This window comes from Etheostoma spectabile, chromosome 8 (assembly GCF_008692095.1).
Source record: "Etheostoma spectabile isolate EspeVRDwgs_2016 chromosome 8, UIUC_Espe_1.0, whole genome shotgun sequence".
NCBI lineage: Eukaryota > Metazoa > Chordata > Actinopteri > Perciformes > Percidae > Etheostoma > Etheostoma spectabile.
The window spans coordinates 32,600,690-32,618,541 of NC_045740.1; the positions used below are offsets into that span (position 1 = coordinate 32,600,690).

Below are 17,852 nucleotides of genomic sequence, written 5' to 3' on the forward strand. Positions count from 1 at the left end.
AAAAAAGTTGCTGCTAAAGGCATTTAACACACTTTTAAAAATACCACGATAATACCGAAAACCGTGATCATTTTGGTCACTATAAATGTGAGGTTATATTTTCATACCGTTACATCCCTTCAGATATTTGGACTTGGATGTAATGTTAAGGAGCTCAAACCATGTCAGGAATCAACAACAACAGAATTACAAAATCAGCCTAGTCTCAAAAACATAGCAAAACTTAAAAGGACTCATGTCTCAACAGGATTTGGAGAAAATTGTTCATGCCTTTGTTTTTAGCAGACATGATTATTGTCATTAACAGTGTCTTTACAGGTCCATGTAAAATATTAATCAGGCAACTGCAGCGTATTCTGAACGCTGCTGCCCGAGTCCTCACTGGAACCAGGACATTTAGACACTGATTTTGTGTTCAATGCCCAGAGAATTGATTCAAAAATATAAACTAACAGAGCACTGAATGGTTTGGGACCAAAATACATGTGTGACGGGCTGCTCTGTTAGGAGCCATCCAGCAATCTAAGGTCATCTGGGAAAGGCCGACTCACCGTGCCCAGGGTCTGAAGCAGCTTTTAGGTTTTACACACCGCAGTTATGGAATAAACTTCCTGAACACTTACGATCCGCCCCAACCCTGGATGCTTTTACTGAGATCACTTAGAGATGGTCATTTCTACACCTCTATGCTTTAAAAAAAAAAAAAAGTTGCTTTGTTTTTGTTTTCATGATTGTTCAATTTTAGGTTGTATTTGCTTTGTATGTGTATGCTTAAGTAAAGCACTTTAAATTGCCTTTGTGTATGAACTGCGCTACTATAGAAATAAATTGCCTGGCCTTGGCACAGGTGTTTTTATGAACATGGTTGAGTAATGGCTGTGTGACAATAAGCATGAACAATGCGAGGACCCTGAAACTGCAGCAGCTAAAAAGCATTCAGCAATGTTTAAGTTGATCATTTAAATCTGTCCTTTTCATAAACAAATCATAAAAAAATATCAATGTTCGGATTTAAACCCTCGGAAGAATACCGGTTGAAGCCAAGTGTGTAGGACTCGACGTCAGCGTGGAAAAGTTAATAAGTTCGTTAGCTTTATGAGAACAAAGCGTACCACTGTGGAGACCAGGAGCAGAGGACAGCGTAGACTGATCTGAGACCACGCTTTGTTGACTTCTTCCCGTGGGCGTCCGCAACGTGCGCTGGCATATATCACACCCTGGAGAGTGCACACAGACACAGACTTACACCACTTTGATTTTCTCAAAGGAGCTTGTGGAAATAATGTAAGAAATGTATCAAAGATTTCATTTATCGTTAGATTTTCAGTGAAGTGCATCTCACTCTCAGGAGGTGTGCCGTTAGATGGCAGGACAGCAAACCGGGCAGAGAACACGCCTTCCTCTGTGGTTGAAGAGAAGAAGAGGAACGCAGACAAAGAAAGACGTGAGCACTATTTAGTCCATTTGACTAAAAAAGGACATTACTTACACACAATCACTTTTCCAAACAGAAGATCATATTTGGAGAGAAATGTATTAAAATCTGATAAGAAAATAATTTGGCAGCTCACCTGATGCTGGTTGACATGTTCTATCAGCGTGTTGCACTCCAGAGTCGCCCTCCCCCCATCAGACTTTACTTTAATCAATAACACTGCTGGGAGAGCCAGCAGAACTCTGTGACACACACACACACACACACACACACACACACACACACACACACACACACACACACACACACACACACACACACACACACACACACACACACACACACACACACACACACACACACACACACACACACACACAGAAAGTTTTCAGTGGCTGTACATTAAATGACAGAGATGATCTGCCGGGCCGGCTGATTTGTCTTGGTTTTTTGCTTGCTGTCTCATGTGTTGTTTGTTGTTTGTTGTTGTGGATTGTGCCGGTCTGAATTTTAGTCTGAATGTTGCTTTTATGTAATTTTTTAGTACTTAATTTGTTTAGGTTGCCATTTCAAAACTGGCCAGTTACAACGGATGGAAATTAGCCTGTTGAGCTAATTCTGGCTCATTTACAGTTACTTTGCTGTTGATTAATGAGCACGGTTCCTGTCAATTGAATGCAAAATGAAGTGTGTGTACCTGTTCCATGTGTTCAGTGTGTGTTGCAGGCTGAGCTCAGTGCTGATGCTCGGTGAAGCTGAGGTCACTGTGGAGGAGCATCTCTCAGACACAAATGTAAACAGGTAGTCGCCCACATCCTCTGTGCTTCTACGGCTGCCAGAGAGATCAGTCACTTCCATCTCGTAGACGAGCTCCTGCACACACGTACACAATTATTTAGAAAAAAAATTGGCTAATGAACTCCAACAGCACATATACAGCGTACACACCTGTAACCTGGACAGGATGTCTGGCAGACAGGTCCCTGTGTATGACACTCTGTAATCTAGCTTTTCCAGGCTCCGGTCACTGTCCACATAAAATTCACAGAAGAGGGACAGTTTTACTAAAGGCGGAAATTTACATTTACATATTTTTGTTACAGGTTTTTATTTTGTTTTATGATTATGTTAAAAAAGGAAGGAACAGGGTCTACTTGTTGAGTCCTTTAAGGTGCTTTAGTACAACAGAGACTGTTGTATTCTCATTTAAGGATAGGGCACCAAGTAATCACAAATTGTCTTCTTACATGTTATTTTTATTATTAAACACACAGACATTTCATGCCTTCCTCAGAAGGTGTGTGTGTTGTCAGTGGACAATCCGCTCTGACCACGCAGTCTTCACACTGGAGGCTGTGCCAATATGCTTGGGCCCTTTTTTGTGAAAGGAACAATTTTTGTGAAACATGTACAACCACCTTAACTGCTGGTCCATGATGGCACTGAGCAGATGAGAGCAGAGGTTCTTCATGTCTCCTCCACAGCCTCCATGCTCCTCCAGACGAGACAGGTAGAGCTCCAGGCAGGCCCACTGCTGGTACTCCTGACTAAACACACAAAGTTACGAGTTACCTGTAGCGTGTAACTGTGACTGTGTGTGTGTGTGTGTGTGTGTGGGTGTGTGTGTGTGTGTGCGCTTTACCGTTCTGGGTCTGATAGGGCGTCTTCACTTCTAAGTACTCTGAGCTCATTATCCAGCCATTCTGAGAAAAATAACTTGACAAACATAATGGTTGAGGATTACTTTTTTGTCAATAAAATGAATTCATCAATCAGTTTCATTTAACATGCAGATGAAAGTAGTACTGATTGCCCTCTGGTGCCCACTGAAAATAATATTCTACACTTACACCATTCAGCCCTGACGAAGCCAAGCCAGTGAACCCCTTTTACCTGATACGGTGGCGTGTGCTCGAGCTGACGGAACGCTGGGTGCCTCCACAGATGCCAAGCAGTCTTCATCCAGGTGCTGTTGGTGTCGGTGACACTGCTCCACAGGCCGGGCAGCTTCTCCTCCTGGTGGTCACTAAACGGACCTCCAGCAGTAATGGCCGTTCTTCTGGCTTCAGGCACCAGTCTTGGGATGAGGTACAGAAGCTAAACATACACACAGTTGCATCAGAATCAAAAAGGATTCATTGCCAAGTGAGTTCCACTTGCAAGGAATATGCCTTGGTGGTTGGTGCATACATAAACAAACAATCATATTGAACATTAATATGAAATAAACAACAATTACAAAAACAAAATAGCTGTTTAACACAAGAAAAAAGAGTCTAAATGGTTTAGTGCTGAATGCAAAAATGTATAGTATGTGCAATAGGCAGGTGTATAATCCAGGATGTAGATTAAATGTACATGTAGTAATATAAAAGGATCATGATGATAATGAGATAACCTCCTACCTCCATACCATCAACACGTGTTTGCACATTTGAATCTAGGCAAGGGGTGTCAAACTCAACTTTTCTGAGGGCCACATTGGAAAACCAAAATCACATTGAGTGACAAACTCGCCACAAAAGCACCAGAATTTGTCTGGAAAAAGCACCATGAATATCAAAAAAAGCGACAAAAACTAGGCGGGCCAAAATTTATTGATAACCTAAATTTATTTAGATCAAAGGCCTTGAGCTTGACACGTGATCTGTACTAAGAAGTTATTGAATGGATTCTTTGTCCTTCTCCTCCCTCGCAGTGCATCATTTTGATTTCAGACATTCATGTTTAAAAAAATGTGTCTGTCTGTTTGATCTGACCTTTTTTAGAAGACTGAACGTTTGCTTTCCAGTGTGAATTTAGTATAAAAGATGTTGAGCTGTCATTTGAATACTGGAAAATAACTGTAGAGAGTTGTGTGTTGGAATGTTCCTGCCCTGCTGAAACTAAATTATTGGATTTGATCAACGAAAACATTAGTCATCAGCAATTTTGTAATTGTAATTGCAAAGTATTTAATCAAGAAAAAAAGGCCAACCACTCTCTGGTTTCAGCTACTAAAATCTGAGACTCTGCTGCATTATTCTGTTTTATATCATCATCAGAAATGAAATACCTTTGTGATTTTGGACTGTAACTCGGACAACAGAAGATTTGAAGACGTCACCTCCAATCAAGTTGCAGTCAATTATATAAATAGTTAGTTGCGGCCCTAGATCTTTGCCCTAACTTTGTTTAAAATGTCCTTAAATCATTTATATTTGGAATAAATTCATGTTTACAGCATACAATTTCTGCATCAGGATGCAGTAATGCTGTTCCAGTGTGTCTGTATTGATGGACAGTCCTTTGTTCAATGCAGGTTTCAGGTTTCTTTGCTGTGAAGTGTTTGGTTTATGAACAAGTGACGCACGTAATCAAGCTTGTCCAGGATCGTTTGAATCTCAGATTTCAGGAAAAAGCACCCAGGGATCTCCCCCTTCAGAATAGAGATGTGAAAACACCTCTCTAGTGACAAACCTTGAAGGCTTGAACTGTTTTGGTTTTCATTTGTTTTATGATAATGAGCAGTTTCAACCTAGCACTTTCATGACATGATTAGATGACATTATGACAAGTAAGAGAGAAAGACACCTTCTTATAGAGGCTGCTGAGAATGTGGTCCTGCTGTTGTTGCTGAGGCAGTGAGTCCCCTCTGCAGATCCCATAACACACAGCTGCCACACACAACCTGGACAGCAACAAGAAGACTGAGTCACGGTGGCAGCCAGTATCATATATTCACAACACAAGAACGTTCAACTCCTCAATGAGTCAGGTTAACGTTTGTCACTGTCCCACTGCACAAGAAACCTCACCTGACACAGAAGAGCATGTCAGCATGTGTGCTGCAGCCCAGCGCCGAGCTGAGAGCTTCTCCAACAGGTACTGGCGTAGGCAGAATGGGCGGGACCAGCTGAACCAGAGGACTGTGGGACATGGAAGCGTGGAGATGGACCACTAATGCTGCCAGGCCGAGTACGTGGGCAGCACTCAGCGACGACCCCTTTTTGACAGAAGAGGTTTTTAAAGCTGACAAATGAATGTACCGGTTTATGTGGCACTTAAGAATAAAGAGGTAAAGTGATTTTAATGTAGTCAAAAAAAAAGAAAAGACCCAGATGTGAAATGCAAGATGTGAAACAGAGAGTGTTATGAGACACAAAGCAAAAGATAGATGCAAAGAGAAGTGCATTAGAATATGGATGTATGTACCTGGTTATGAAATAGGTCCCAGAGTCTACATATAAGGCTGGAGAGGAACTGTGTGTTACCAAGCATCACACTGACGAACCTCGAGGCCCACGGACTGTGTCTGGGGAGACAGAAGAATATCTGGTGAGGCGCACATCAAAAAGAAAAAGGCAACCTCTTAACACATATGGAATGTGTTTATTTCCAGACCTGTGCACTGAAAACAGGATTTAATTTGGTGCCTGTTCCACACTCTGTGCTGTATGCAGATAAATGGACGGGAATGGCCACTTAATAATATGTTTGTGAGCTTTTTTTAATTTATCAAACCCTGGCAATAATATCATTAATTTTGGAGAAGTTGTGTCACTCACTTATTAGGAGGGTTTGCTCTGGAAGCGTCCACCATGCACTGGCAGAAGTTTCTCAGGATCATGTTGACGACCTGAGAACACAAGGGAGACAATTAAAGAAATACCTATTATTACTGACCAACATACAGAACACTGATAACAGCAGAATTGGCAATATAAAAACATGAAAACAGACAAGACAGCGAATTTCATCGGTGCATACTTTGACGTGGAGCTCAGGGGACGGAGGGGTGTTTAAGTGAATTCTGATGACTGTCTGTCCAATCAGCTCATCAGGACGGCCAGGAAAGATGACACTCAGAGTGTGTGAGATCCTGGACAGCTGGGCCGATATCTCTGCGGATGCATGACCAGCATGACAGGTATGGAAATGAGGGATTCAAAAAGACAGCGCACAGTGTAGTATGTCTTTCTGGGTTTGGTGATGTGCCATATGACCTGGCTAATAATAACCACCGTTCTTGACTGGCTTGGTTTGGGAACACACATTAAAAACACTTATAGACATTTAGAGAATACACACACAGTGTTACAAAAAAAAACATACAGACACAGAAACGCAAAGAAGACATGAAGCATTTCCCTTTTTGCTCTTAATAAACTCACATCTAATTGGCAATTGACTTTTTACACCTTAGCAGCACAATGCCAAGGACAAGAAAAAGTCCACAGGTGTCTATTTATCATTAAAGATTTTCTCATTGCATGACGGCAAAAGTCTTTTCCCTGGAATACTACGTTTGTGTGTTTGTACTGTGTGTGTCCTTCCTCGATATCTGCCTACCTCCGTCATTTCCCTCAACAACCAGCTCTGTGAACTCCTGCAGCTGAATCTTCAGGACCTCCAGAGGATCATCATTAGTGTCCAGACACAATTCACTCCCTGAAAACAAAACAAAGTGTAAATCCACTCATGAGTTTCTCTAATTTGGGTATACATTTACCTTAGTATATATCGGCAACGTTTAATTTGTGGAATAGTGCCGGTGCCGCCGGAGGTTGTGCCGGATGTCCCTTATTTTCAGCCAGATCACCCTCACCTTCCACTTTCTTTGGGTTGGCATTCTACAGTCAGTCCATTTGAGAAACATCCTCATTTTTTGAGTAAAATTCTCATCACACACTCTATAGCCGTTTTAATTCCAGAGCTCGCCTCCCTACGAACACATGTTCCACCCAAACAAGTTCCTTCCCGAGGCTATTTAACAGAGGCCCCAATTCTGCTGATGGTTGCTAGCAAGTGGCTAAATGAAACTACAACAACGGCATCATGCCAAACTCAGGAAATCAGTTGGAAACGGATGGAGGCTAATGGTGCTTTACTTTAGCTCTTTTATTTTGGGCGATTGCATTTATGTTTCAAAAATCATAAAACTGGTGTTGATTTGTAAGGATTATTTAATTAAATTGATTGCGTGTGGTTTGCCACAGAGTTTATTTTCTGCTATGATCAAAAGCCAATGGAAACATCCCATTGAACATCGAATGGCCACCCATTGAGTTCAGAGGAACCAGGGCGATACTTCAAGGGTGGCCCATAGAAATACATACATTCATGTAAATAGAATTAAGTGTACTGTTTTGTATGTGATTGCTTTTAAAGCTGTTTTTAGTATTAGACTAAATCAGATTAATGTACTACTAGAAAAAGAGAAATAAATGGTTATTTTATACCATGAGGAGCAAATGACCTACCATCCTGCTGCCTCTGTTTCTGGCAGGACTCCACATAAGATGAATACTGTGCAGCAGGAATCTTATCTGCCCTAAAACAAACAAACACATGTCATAACAGTGAAAATACACTAAATAATCACGCATTCATTCTCCCTTGTGGGGGTGGCTTAAGAGAGCGTTTTGGGCTTTAGTGGAAAGGGGGGGGGGGAGGATTGAGAAGTTGTTGATGTTCAAATTTTTTTCCTAGATCTTCACAATCCTACCTACAGCACCTTTAGCAATCTAATGGTTATTCTTAACAGGCCCACAAGCACAAAAAGAATGAAATCAATTATGCTCAAATTAAATTATCCCATTATCCCACTTTAAATCTGTTAAAAGAACACATTTAGACAATAGATACACAACAGGATAACATGATATAAACTCAAGTCTAAAAGGTTGGTGGAGTAAAAGAACACATTTTAAAAGCTTCTGATAACTCACTTTTTCAGAGCTTCTATGAAACTCATCCGAGCATCGGCTTTGACAGGGAGCTGGAAATGAAAGACAGGTTCATGCATGCAAGGTGAAGAATTGTGACAAAATAACAAAAGAACTTCACATCTAAGAATGTGTACAAAGCATAATAGTAAGGTGAAAGAGCTCACTATCCTGGGGGTCAGCAGAGCAGCGAGGAATCGTGTCAGGAAATACGGCCTCCGGAAAATACTGTGAGAGGACAGAGGTGTCAGGAAACTGTCCATGTCTCTGTCCAATTCAGTTCTTACATCTACACGAAAGCCAGATTTCTTTAAGGGTCTTCATATCCTGTGATGTACTTTCTGAAAGCGCTGCAGGTGAGGTGATAATGTGACTGAATACCTGGCCTCCATGACTGTGGCAGAGATTCTTCCTGTGCTCTCAAACAGAGACACTGCCTTCTCCACATCCTGGACAGCCTGGCACTGGGGCTGCAAGCACACTAACATTATACTGGTACATTCTGTTAAGATACCTATCTTAATATACATTTTGATGCAAATAAAAACTTTGCTTCCTATGAATAAATCAAAGTGCTCTGACTAGGGCAAGGTCAGAAATATGTCTAGCATCTAGTTTCAAAATCTGAATTTTGACAATTTTAGTGAGGCAACGTTCTTGTACAGCTGCTTCTAATGAGACAACATTTAAGGACATTGGCATCTTTTGTTTATTGAAACTCAAAGCTTTGTAGAAAACATGTCTATATTCCTTTAAAAGGTCCAATGTGTAGGAATTTCTCCCGTCTATCGTTGAGATCAAATATTGCACCACGCAGTTCACAGTACGCATTACAGCTACGGTAGCCTTCACACTCCAAAAAGCCGGTCTCTTGCTCTTTTCAATATCCTTTTTATTTTTCTGGGCAAAGATAAAGACTACAGTTCCTGAAATTTGCATTTTGAATACATGTGGTCCATGTTTCTATCTTCTAACCTGCCAGAGCCAATAAGCATTGATACCTGTTGGCAGCATTAGCAGCAGCTGTGAGTTTATCATGTGAAAGGCGGAGCAGTATGTCCTTCATGGACTAACATATTTTAAGATGGTGCATGAATATGGAGCGTCTACCCCAGTTCATGCATGTGAAAATTTAAAATGTCAAGCCAAAAGAAATTCCTGGAATTGATGGTGGTGGTAGATATTCATGAAAAGGGCAAGTTTGCGAACGCTGATTCTGATAATAAACAACTAAACATGTTGCACACTGGACCTTTAAGTAGTAAAACTCAAGACTAGTACAGCACAAAATGATCACATCTGCAAAGAGTTGATTCATTTATTTTACTGCATCACCAATAATTGACCCAGTTGCTGGTTTGTTTTTAATATCTCTGTCACTTTCCTGAGCTCAGTAAATTAAAGAGCCTTATCAAAATAAGGGCAAACCTTACTGACATCCCTCACCATCATCCAGAGTTGGCTGAGGCACTAACAATGCATCAACAGGTGTAATTACACAATCAAACCACTGGGTGTCACTGTTACCTGCAATGATGCTCCACCTGCACCAGAAACATCCTCATATAAACCCATGTCCTCCACTGGCTCCTGCATGTGTGATTGACAGACACACACAGACACACACAGACACACACACAGAGAAAGACAGGGAGAGTATTGAAATAATGCAGTAATGGACAACTTCCTTATATTATACAACTTCCTTTTATTATATTACCCTTTTACCTTGAGGTCAGCCAGCCTGGTCTTGGCCAGAGAGACGTACTCCATCAGGAGGCTGCGGTGTTTCACAGGTACATATGGAGGTTGCAGGATGTGAACCTACCAGGTGAAAATAACAGAGAGGTGTTGAAAATCACAGCTGGGTCATTTCTCCGTTGCTAGTGTTTTCTTATAGCTTACACTGTAACTGGATCTTTCAGCCACTGCTTTGGTTTTCTAGTCTAGCACTGACAGCGGACCAGTGGTGGATGACATACTCTAATCTTTTACTTTAGTAAAGTACCAATACAACTATAAAAAAACATTGCATTACATGTACAAGTTAAAGTCATTCAGTCATTATATAATAGCAGCTTAACACATTCAAAGCATCAAAGTAAAAGTACTCAATACACAGTAAGAAATACCCTGTGACTAAAACATAATCACATTATTAGACTGTTAATACTGTTACAAAGTTGCAAAAATCTCTGAGTAGGATTTGGGTAGTTTAGTCCAGAGATTTCCAACCCAGGTGTCGGGTCACTAAACAAATCTGTAGGGCCGTAAAATGATTAATAGGTTAGAGAAACGTTTGATACAGATGTGTGTGTTCATTTTTCAGACTTGTCCCCAATTTTTGCTTATTTTGTGAAATATTGAATAATTGTTCCTGTTTGAACCTTGATTAGTTCCTTATACCAAACCATCTAAAAACAGCTTATAGACATGGACAACAAGACAAGGAGCCCCAGGCTGTTGAGAACTACTGTTTTTTAAAAACTCATTGTATGTTATAAACTTATTGTATTTAAAAAAAAAAACTTTGATACTTTCTAGACTGCTGCATACTGCATTATGGGTGTGAAGTCATATTCCTGTGTACAAGTTTTTTTTTATGTTTATGTATGTTATATTGTATGCATTTATTATACCCCACAAACATGATAAACTTTATACTTTAAATAGGTCTAATTCTGAATCTTGTTACTGTTTGTTTATCAAGTGACTACTTTGCCCATGGGGATCATTTGAAGATTGTCTAATATAAAAGATACCCTTGTCTTGTGAAATGAATTAATAATAATGTTTCAGAAACATCAGAGACATATGCAGAATTGTAATGTCACCTTGAGATACTGCGGGGGTTCAAAGGGCACCAAGTCAGACAGGAACTTCAGCAGAAACACCAGAGATTTCTTACTGGTCGCATGGTAGCCACTGCCTCCCCCAAAAGACATCTGAAAAGGGAGAAAATAACGCTACGAGGACGGAGCCACGGTGCCTCTGCTAAATAGTCTCAGGAAGGAAGTTGTTCTGGTGGAACATGTGTACGTTCAAAGTAGTTACAGAAAACTCAGATTGGACAGATAGTCTAGTTAGCTGTCTTATTTACCCTGCGAGACCTGAGGACCAGGTACCCATAGCCCTCATACTGGACAGATAGTCTAGCTAGCTTTCGGGATTTACCCTGCAGAGATCTGAGACCAGGTACCATAGTCCTCGATTGGACAGATAGTCTAGCTATGTCTGGATTTACCCTGCAAGACCGAGGACCAGGTAACATAGTCCTCAGACTGGACAGATAGTCTAGCTAGCTGTCTGGATTTACCCTGCAGAGATCTGAGGACCGTAACCATAGTCCTCAGATTGGACAATAGTCTAGTTAGCTGTCTGGATTTACCCTGCAGAGACCTGAGGACCAGGTACCCTAGTCCTCAACTGGACAAGTCTAGCTACTGTCTGGATTTACCCTGCAGAGATCGGAACCAGGTAACCATAGTCCTCATTGGACATAGTCTAGCTACTGTCTGGATTTACCCTGCAGAGATCGAGGACCAGGTAACCATAGTCCTCGATTGGACAGATAGTCTAGCTAGCTGCTTGATTTACCCTGCAGAGACCTGAGACCAGGTAACCATAGTCCTCAGACTGACAGATAGTCTAGCTAGCTGTCTGATTTACCCTGCAGGATCTGAGGACCAGGTAACCATAGTCCTCAGATTGGACAATAGTCTAGTTAGCTGTCTGGATTTACCCGCAGAGACCTGAGGCCCAGGTACCTAGTCCTCAGACTGGACAGATAGTCTAGCTAGCTGTCTGGATTTACCCTGCAGAGATCTGAGGACCGGTAACCATAGTCCTCAGATTGGACAGATAGTCTAGCTACTGTCTGGATTACCCTGCAGATCTGAGGACCAGGTAACCATAGTCCTCAGATTGACAGATAGTCTAGCTAGCTGTCTGGATTTACCCTGCAGAGACCTGAGGACCAGGTAACCATAGTCCTCAGATGCCATATAGTCTAGCTAGCTGTCTGGATTTCCCTGCAGAGATCTGAGGACCAGGTACCATCTTCCTCAGATTGGACGATAGTCTAGCTAGCTGTCTGGATTTACCCTGCGAGATCTGAGGACCAGGTAACCATAGTCCTCAGATTGGACAATAGTCTAGCTAGCTGTCTGGATTTACCCTGCAGAGATCTGAGGACCAGGACCATAGTCCTCAGATTGGACAGATAGTCTAGCTAGCTGTCTGGATTTACCTGCAGAGACCTGAGACCAGTACCATAGTCCTCAGATTGGACGATAGTCTAGCTAGCTGTCTGGATTTCCCCTGCGAATCTAGGACCAGGTAACCATAGCCTCAGATTGGACAGATAGTCTAGCTTACTGTCTGGATTTACCCTGCAGAGATCTAGGGACCATAAACCATATCCTCAGATTGGACAGATAGTCTGCTAGCTGTCTGATTACCCTGCAGAGACTGAGGACCAGGTACCATAGTCCTCAGATGGACAGATAGTCTAGCTACTGTCTGATTTACCCTGCAGAGATCTGAGGACCAGGTAACCATAGTCCTCAGATTGGACAGATAGTCTAGCTAGCTGTCTGGATTTACCCTGCAGAGATCTGAGGACCAGGTAACCATAGTCCTCAGATTGGACAGATAGTCTAGCTAGCTGTCTGGATTTACCCTGCAGAGATCTGAGCCAGGTACCATAGTCCTCAGATTGGACAGATAGTCTAGCTAGCTGTCTGGATTTACCCTGCAAGACCTGAGACCAGGTAACCATAGTCCTCAGATTGGACAGATAGTCTAGCTAGCTGTCTGGATTTACCCTGCAGAGATCTGAGGACCAGGTAACCATAGTCCTCAGATTGGACAGATAGTCTAGCTAGCTGTCTGGATTTACCCTGCAGAGACCTGAGGACCAGGTAACCATAGTCCTCAGATTGGACAGAAGTCTTAGCTAGCTGTCTGGATTTACCCTGCAGAGATCTAGGACCAGGTACCATAGTCCTCAGTTGGACAGATAGTCTAGCTACTGTCTGGATTTACCCTGCAGACCTGAGACCAGGTAACCATAGTCCTCAGATGGACAGATAGTCTAGCTAGCTGTCTGGATTTACCCTGCAGAGATCTGAGGACCAGGTAACCATAGTCCTCAGATTGGACAGATAGTCTAGCTAGCTGTCTGGATTTACCCTGCAGAGATCTGAGGACCAGGTAACCATAGTCCTCAGATTGGACAGATAGTCTAGCTAGCTGTCTGGATTTACCCTGCAGAGACTGAGGACCAGGTAACCATAGTCCTCAGATTGGACAGATAGTCTAGCTAGCTGTCTGGATTTACCCTCAGAGACCTAGAGGACCAGGTAACCATAGTCCTCAGATTGGACAGATAGTCTAGCTAGCTGTCTGGATTACCCTGCAGAGATCTGAGGACCAGGTAACCATAGTCCTCAGATTGGACAGATAGTCTAGCTAGCTGTCTGGTTTACCCTGCAGAGACCTGAGGACCGTAACCATAGTCCTCAGATTGGACAGATAGTCTAGCTAGCTGTCTGGATTACCCTGCAGAGATTGAGGACCAGGTAACCATAGTCCTCAGATTGGACAGATAGTCTAGCTAGCTGTCTGGATTTACCCTGCAGAGACCTGAGGACCAGGTAACCATAGTCCCGATTGGACAGATAGTCTAGCTAGCTGTCTGGATTTACCCTGCAGAGACCTGAGGACCAGGTAACCTAGTCCTCAGATTGGACAGATAGTCTAGCTAGCTGTCTGGATTTACCCTGCAGAGATCTGAGGACCAGTAACCATAGTCCTCAGATTGGACAGATAGTCTAGCTAGTCTGTCTGGATTTACCCTGCAGAGACTGAGGACCAGGTAACCATAGTCCTCAGATTGGACAGATAGTCTAGCTAGCTGTTGGATTTACCCTGCAGAGACCTGAGGACCAGGTAACCATAGTCCTCAGATTGGACAGATAGTCTAGCTAGCTGTCTGGATTTACCCTGCAGAGTACTGAGGACAGGTAACCTAGTCCTCAGATTGGACAGATAGTCTAGCTAGCTGTCTGGATTTACCCTGCAGAGATCTGAGGACCAGGTAACCATAGTCCTCAGATTGACAGATAGTCTAGCTAGCTGTCTGGATTTACCCTGCGAGACTGAGGACCAGGTAACCATATCCTCAGATTGGACAGATAGTCTAGCTAGCTGTCTGATTACCCTGCAGAGATCTGAGGACCAGTAACCATAGTCCTCAGATTGGACAGATAGTCTAGCTAGCTGTCTGGATTTACCCTGCAGAGACCTGAGGACCAGGTAACCATAGTCCTCAGATTGGACAGATAGTCTAGCTAGCTGTCTGGATTTACCTGCAGAGATCTGAGGACCAGGTAACCATAGTCCTCAGATTGGAAAGATGTCTAGCTAGCTGTCTGGATTTACCCTGCAGAGACCTGAGGACCGTAACCATAGTCCTCAGATTGGACAGATGTCTAGCTAGCTGTCTGGATTTACCCTGCAGAGACTGAGGACCAGTAACCATAGTCCTCAGATTGGACAGATAGTCTAGCTCTGTCTGGATTTACCCTGCAGAGACCTGAGGACCAGGTAACCATTAGTCCTCTCAGATTGACAGCATAGTCTGCATCTTGTCTGGATTTACCCTGCAGAGACTGAGGACCAGGTACCCATGTCCCATTGTACAGATAGTCTAGCTAGCTGTCTGGATTTACCCTGCAGAGACCTGAGGATGAAAGACCAGGTTATACAACAGTGCAGGAAAATAAATCTACCGAATAAATCTATAAAAACTGTCTATAAAAATCAAGGACATCTGGTTCCAGCCATTGGCACCCACCTCTGATATATAATGCAGAGTGCCAATTATAAAAGTGCACAATTACTCAACATTACACTGGCTGTCCACCTTCACAAGTATTTGTTTTATTATCCTGCGTGTCAGTAAAGGCTTTTGTGTCATGTGGTCTAGACACAATTTGTTTTAAAGACTAGTGTTGAGAAGCCAATATGAAACCTTGAACCAGTTGCTGTAGGAAGGGAAGATGGCCGGTCCCTCCAGCGCACACTGTCTAGCCAAGAGGAAGGCAGTTATCATGTTCTCCAGGTCATATACTTCAAAAGCAGAGCTCAGTAGTCTGGACAGCAGCTCTGGAAAAGGCAGAGAGACACAACAGAAAGGACGAGCCTTTTAACACTCAATTCAATAAGACTATAAGTCCCTTTTACATCTGATTTCTATCAATGTGTGTATTCCTTTATGTATACAGTAGTCTGATATATCAATTAATTGAATTGTTTATTTTTGTGTGTGTCCGCTTACCCAGCCCACCCATTATAGGATTATTCAAACAAATTTTAAATAGTGCTGACACAAAAACTAAATATGTACACAAAGGGTAAATACAAGTAGGGTAATAACAAAAACTTAACATTTCAATTTAAAACCAGTTTGGACCAGAATAAATGACGGTACAAGAAGAAAATAAACAGATTATGCAGAAAGTGTAGGCATTCCAAATAAGTAGTAAGGGAGGACAGCCTTCACAGAGAGAGACAGACATACAGAAAGAGACTTGGTTGCTTCTTCGTGTTTACCTCTAAGGCTGCTCTGGGCACGGGGGTTGTAAACCAGCAGAGTGGACAGGAAGCACAGGACGTGTTTCCAGTTGACCTCGTGGGTTTCCAAAACCTGCTGCAGGTGACACAGCAGATGCTCCACACTGAAGATCACAGCCAGCTTTTACAGAAAGACGAGTTACGGTTAGTTCCACTACAATAGACACTGCCGACCACAGATCTGAAGACACAAAAAGCACTTAAAGTAAGCATTTTAGCTCTTTGGAACCACATACAAAAGTGGTAATCCAAAAACAAAAACAGGAGGGTCACACCGGGAGTGACAGACAGCTGCAAGCTGTTTGTAGCCGCTTAGAGCATCATAATAGATAAATCAATACTATCAATGCTGTGTTCCTGTGGCCTAAGGCTGTACATCTCTAGCACATTAGCTGCTGTTGCATATGTCTACAGTTTAAAACACAGAAATGACACTGATTGTGTAAGCAGCAGAGGTGTGAGGCTTGTTGCTGCTGAAATTATGTGCAGTTTCATTTAAAAGATTTATAAAAAGAAAATTGCATAACATAGCACAGTTATTAGCAGCCAGCCACTTGCAGAGACACCAGCTTACATCTGTCAGACCCAAATCCACAGATGGCTGTGAAATCCAAATGCAGGAGTAACAGACTTAGAGTGGAGAATATTTTTTGATCAACTAGAATAAACTGTTTATTGTTCCTACACCCTATTATGTGTAAAAGCTTGTTTTTATGTGACTGTGTACAACCTGGTCTCCGTGAAATATTTACCTTACAGAAAAGAGAGGTCAACAACCGGCTTGATTTTGCAAAGGTCCACTCGTTCTGCAGAGTGATGGCATCCGACACTGTGGATATGTGATGTAGTGGTTACCCTTCAGATTTAGTGATTATGAAATCATACACTATTGGGGTGGGTGGGGAATCGATACGACACAGTATAGCAATATTTTTCGTGGCAATATCGTATCGATACACAAAACCAAGTAAAAAATCTTTTATTATATAAATTACACATGAGAATTTAACTTTTTGGTACTAGAATAATAAAAATCAATTGCTGTAATTAACAATTAAGGTTGACTAGACTGTAATACAAAACAGTTCAGTTTGTCAGGTACATGCAACTTTTGTGACAGGTTTCCATGACACTGTTGCTCAGTTTGTCTGCTTGACAATCCCAATTTGCAGCAATAAAATTAAAGTGAGATGAACCAAGAGAGATGTTTCTTTTTAGATCAAAAAGATGTTAACAAAGTTTTCCTTTGGGGACATTATTTGATGTTGGAAACCAATAATTTGCAATATATTGCAGAATTTCGCAAAATGTTGAAAGAAAAATCACAGTAATATGGTGATTCCCACCCCTAATGCACTGGATACTTATTTCAAAGTCTACCTGAAATTTTTGACACCAATTTCTGTTCTTACTAGATTAGTGTGTATACAGATACATTTGAAACGTGTAAGCATTGTCGAACAAAAACAGCATCAAGCTGTTAAAATTGTTCTAGGACTAGTATTTACCTGTTAGTTGAGGCTTGTAAGTGAGAGTCTGTGTCAGTGTGTGTGTGAAGAAACGCTGAAGGGTATCCACTGACACTGAAACTCCACACAGTGAAGCATCAAACATCTGAATCCTGTACAAACACAGGGCAGAGGAGTGAGAAATTGTGTTTGTTCATTACAGACAAAATGCATCATCTAGCAAAAAATATATATGTTTGTATATAAACAGCAGTGTTAACTTTCATGCTAATGGACACAGGGTCTTGTGTTTAAGTTGCAGGAAATCATTTCCAGTCAGTGTATTACAATTATTACTTGCTCTTCTTCATGTATTGAAGTGAAACATCACATCTTGTACTGTCCAATCATTAATGGTCAGGTCACAGGATTGGTTATTTTATCCTAGTCCTGTGACCTGAATAGTTTTAAAGTTCAGAATTTGAAATCTACCTAGAAAAAGGCTGTACATTTTATTCTACACTTGTACATACATGTACATTCTTGTTCGTCCCTCTAAGTATATACTTTTGGTCTTATTTTTATCTTATGATCTTATGGAAAGTTCCTCATGCCTATCTCTAT

At 41.8% G+C, this 17,852-nt stretch overlaps 1 protein-coding gene across 2 annotated transcripts in view; it reads right to left on the reverse strand.

Annotated features, from left to right (window-relative positions):
• Positions 1 to 17,852, reverse strand: part of LOC116693367 (Fanconi anemia group A protein-like) — a 35,227-nt gene that overhangs the window by 6,158 nt on the left and 11,217 nt on the right. For both annotated transcript variants that reach the window (XM_032522289.1, XM_032522288.1), the window contains exons 10-34: positions 17,289 to 17,401; positions 16,533 to 16,609; positions 15,760 to 15,901; positions 15,179 to 15,312; positions 10,977 to 11,087; positions 9,871 to 9,966; positions 9,670 to 9,732; positions 8,524 to 8,612; positions 8,310 to 8,370; positions 8,146 to 8,195; positions 7,678 to 7,748; positions 6,767 to 6,865; positions 6,185 to 6,318; positions 5,983 to 6,053; positions 5,630 to 5,729; positions 5,233 to 5,420; positions 5,009 to 5,105; positions 3,329 to 3,532; positions 3,078 to 3,151; positions 2,854 to 2,982; positions 2,384 to 2,462; positions 2,133 to 2,308; positions 1,572 to 1,677; positions 1,343 to 1,402; positions 1,113 to 1,217 (exon numbers count right to left, since the gene is read on the reverse strand). In XM_032522289.1, the coding sequence (XP_032378180.1) occupies positions 1,113 to 1,217; positions 1,343 to 1,402; positions 1,572 to 1,677; positions 2,133 to 2,308; positions 2,384 to 2,462; positions 2,854 to 2,982; positions 3,078 to 3,151; positions 3,329 to 3,532; positions 5,009 to 5,105; positions 5,233 to 5,420; positions 5,630 to 5,729; positions 5,983 to 6,053; positions 6,185 to 6,318; positions 6,767 to 6,865; positions 7,678 to 7,748; positions 8,146 to 8,195; positions 8,310 to 8,370; positions 8,524 to 8,612; positions 9,670 to 9,732; positions 9,871 to 9,966; positions 10,977 to 11,087; positions 15,179 to 15,312; positions 15,760 to 15,901; positions 16,533 to 16,609; positions 17,289 to 17,401 (2,629 nt within the window). The remainder of the gene's footprint in view (positions 1 to 1,112; positions 1,218 to 1,342; positions 1,403 to 1,571; positions 1,678 to 2,132; positions 2,309 to 2,383; positions 2,463 to 2,853; positions 2,983 to 3,077; positions 3,152 to 3,328; positions 3,533 to 5,008; positions 5,106 to 5,232; positions 5,421 to 5,629; positions 5,730 to 5,982; positions 6,054 to 6,184; positions 6,319 to 6,766; positions 6,866 to 7,677; positions 7,749 to 8,145; positions 8,196 to 8,309; positions 8,371 to 8,523; positions 8,613 to 9,669; positions 9,733 to 9,870; positions 9,967 to 10,976; positions 11,088 to 15,178; positions 15,313 to 15,759; positions 15,902 to 16,532; positions 16,610 to 17,288; positions 17,402 to 17,852) is intronic.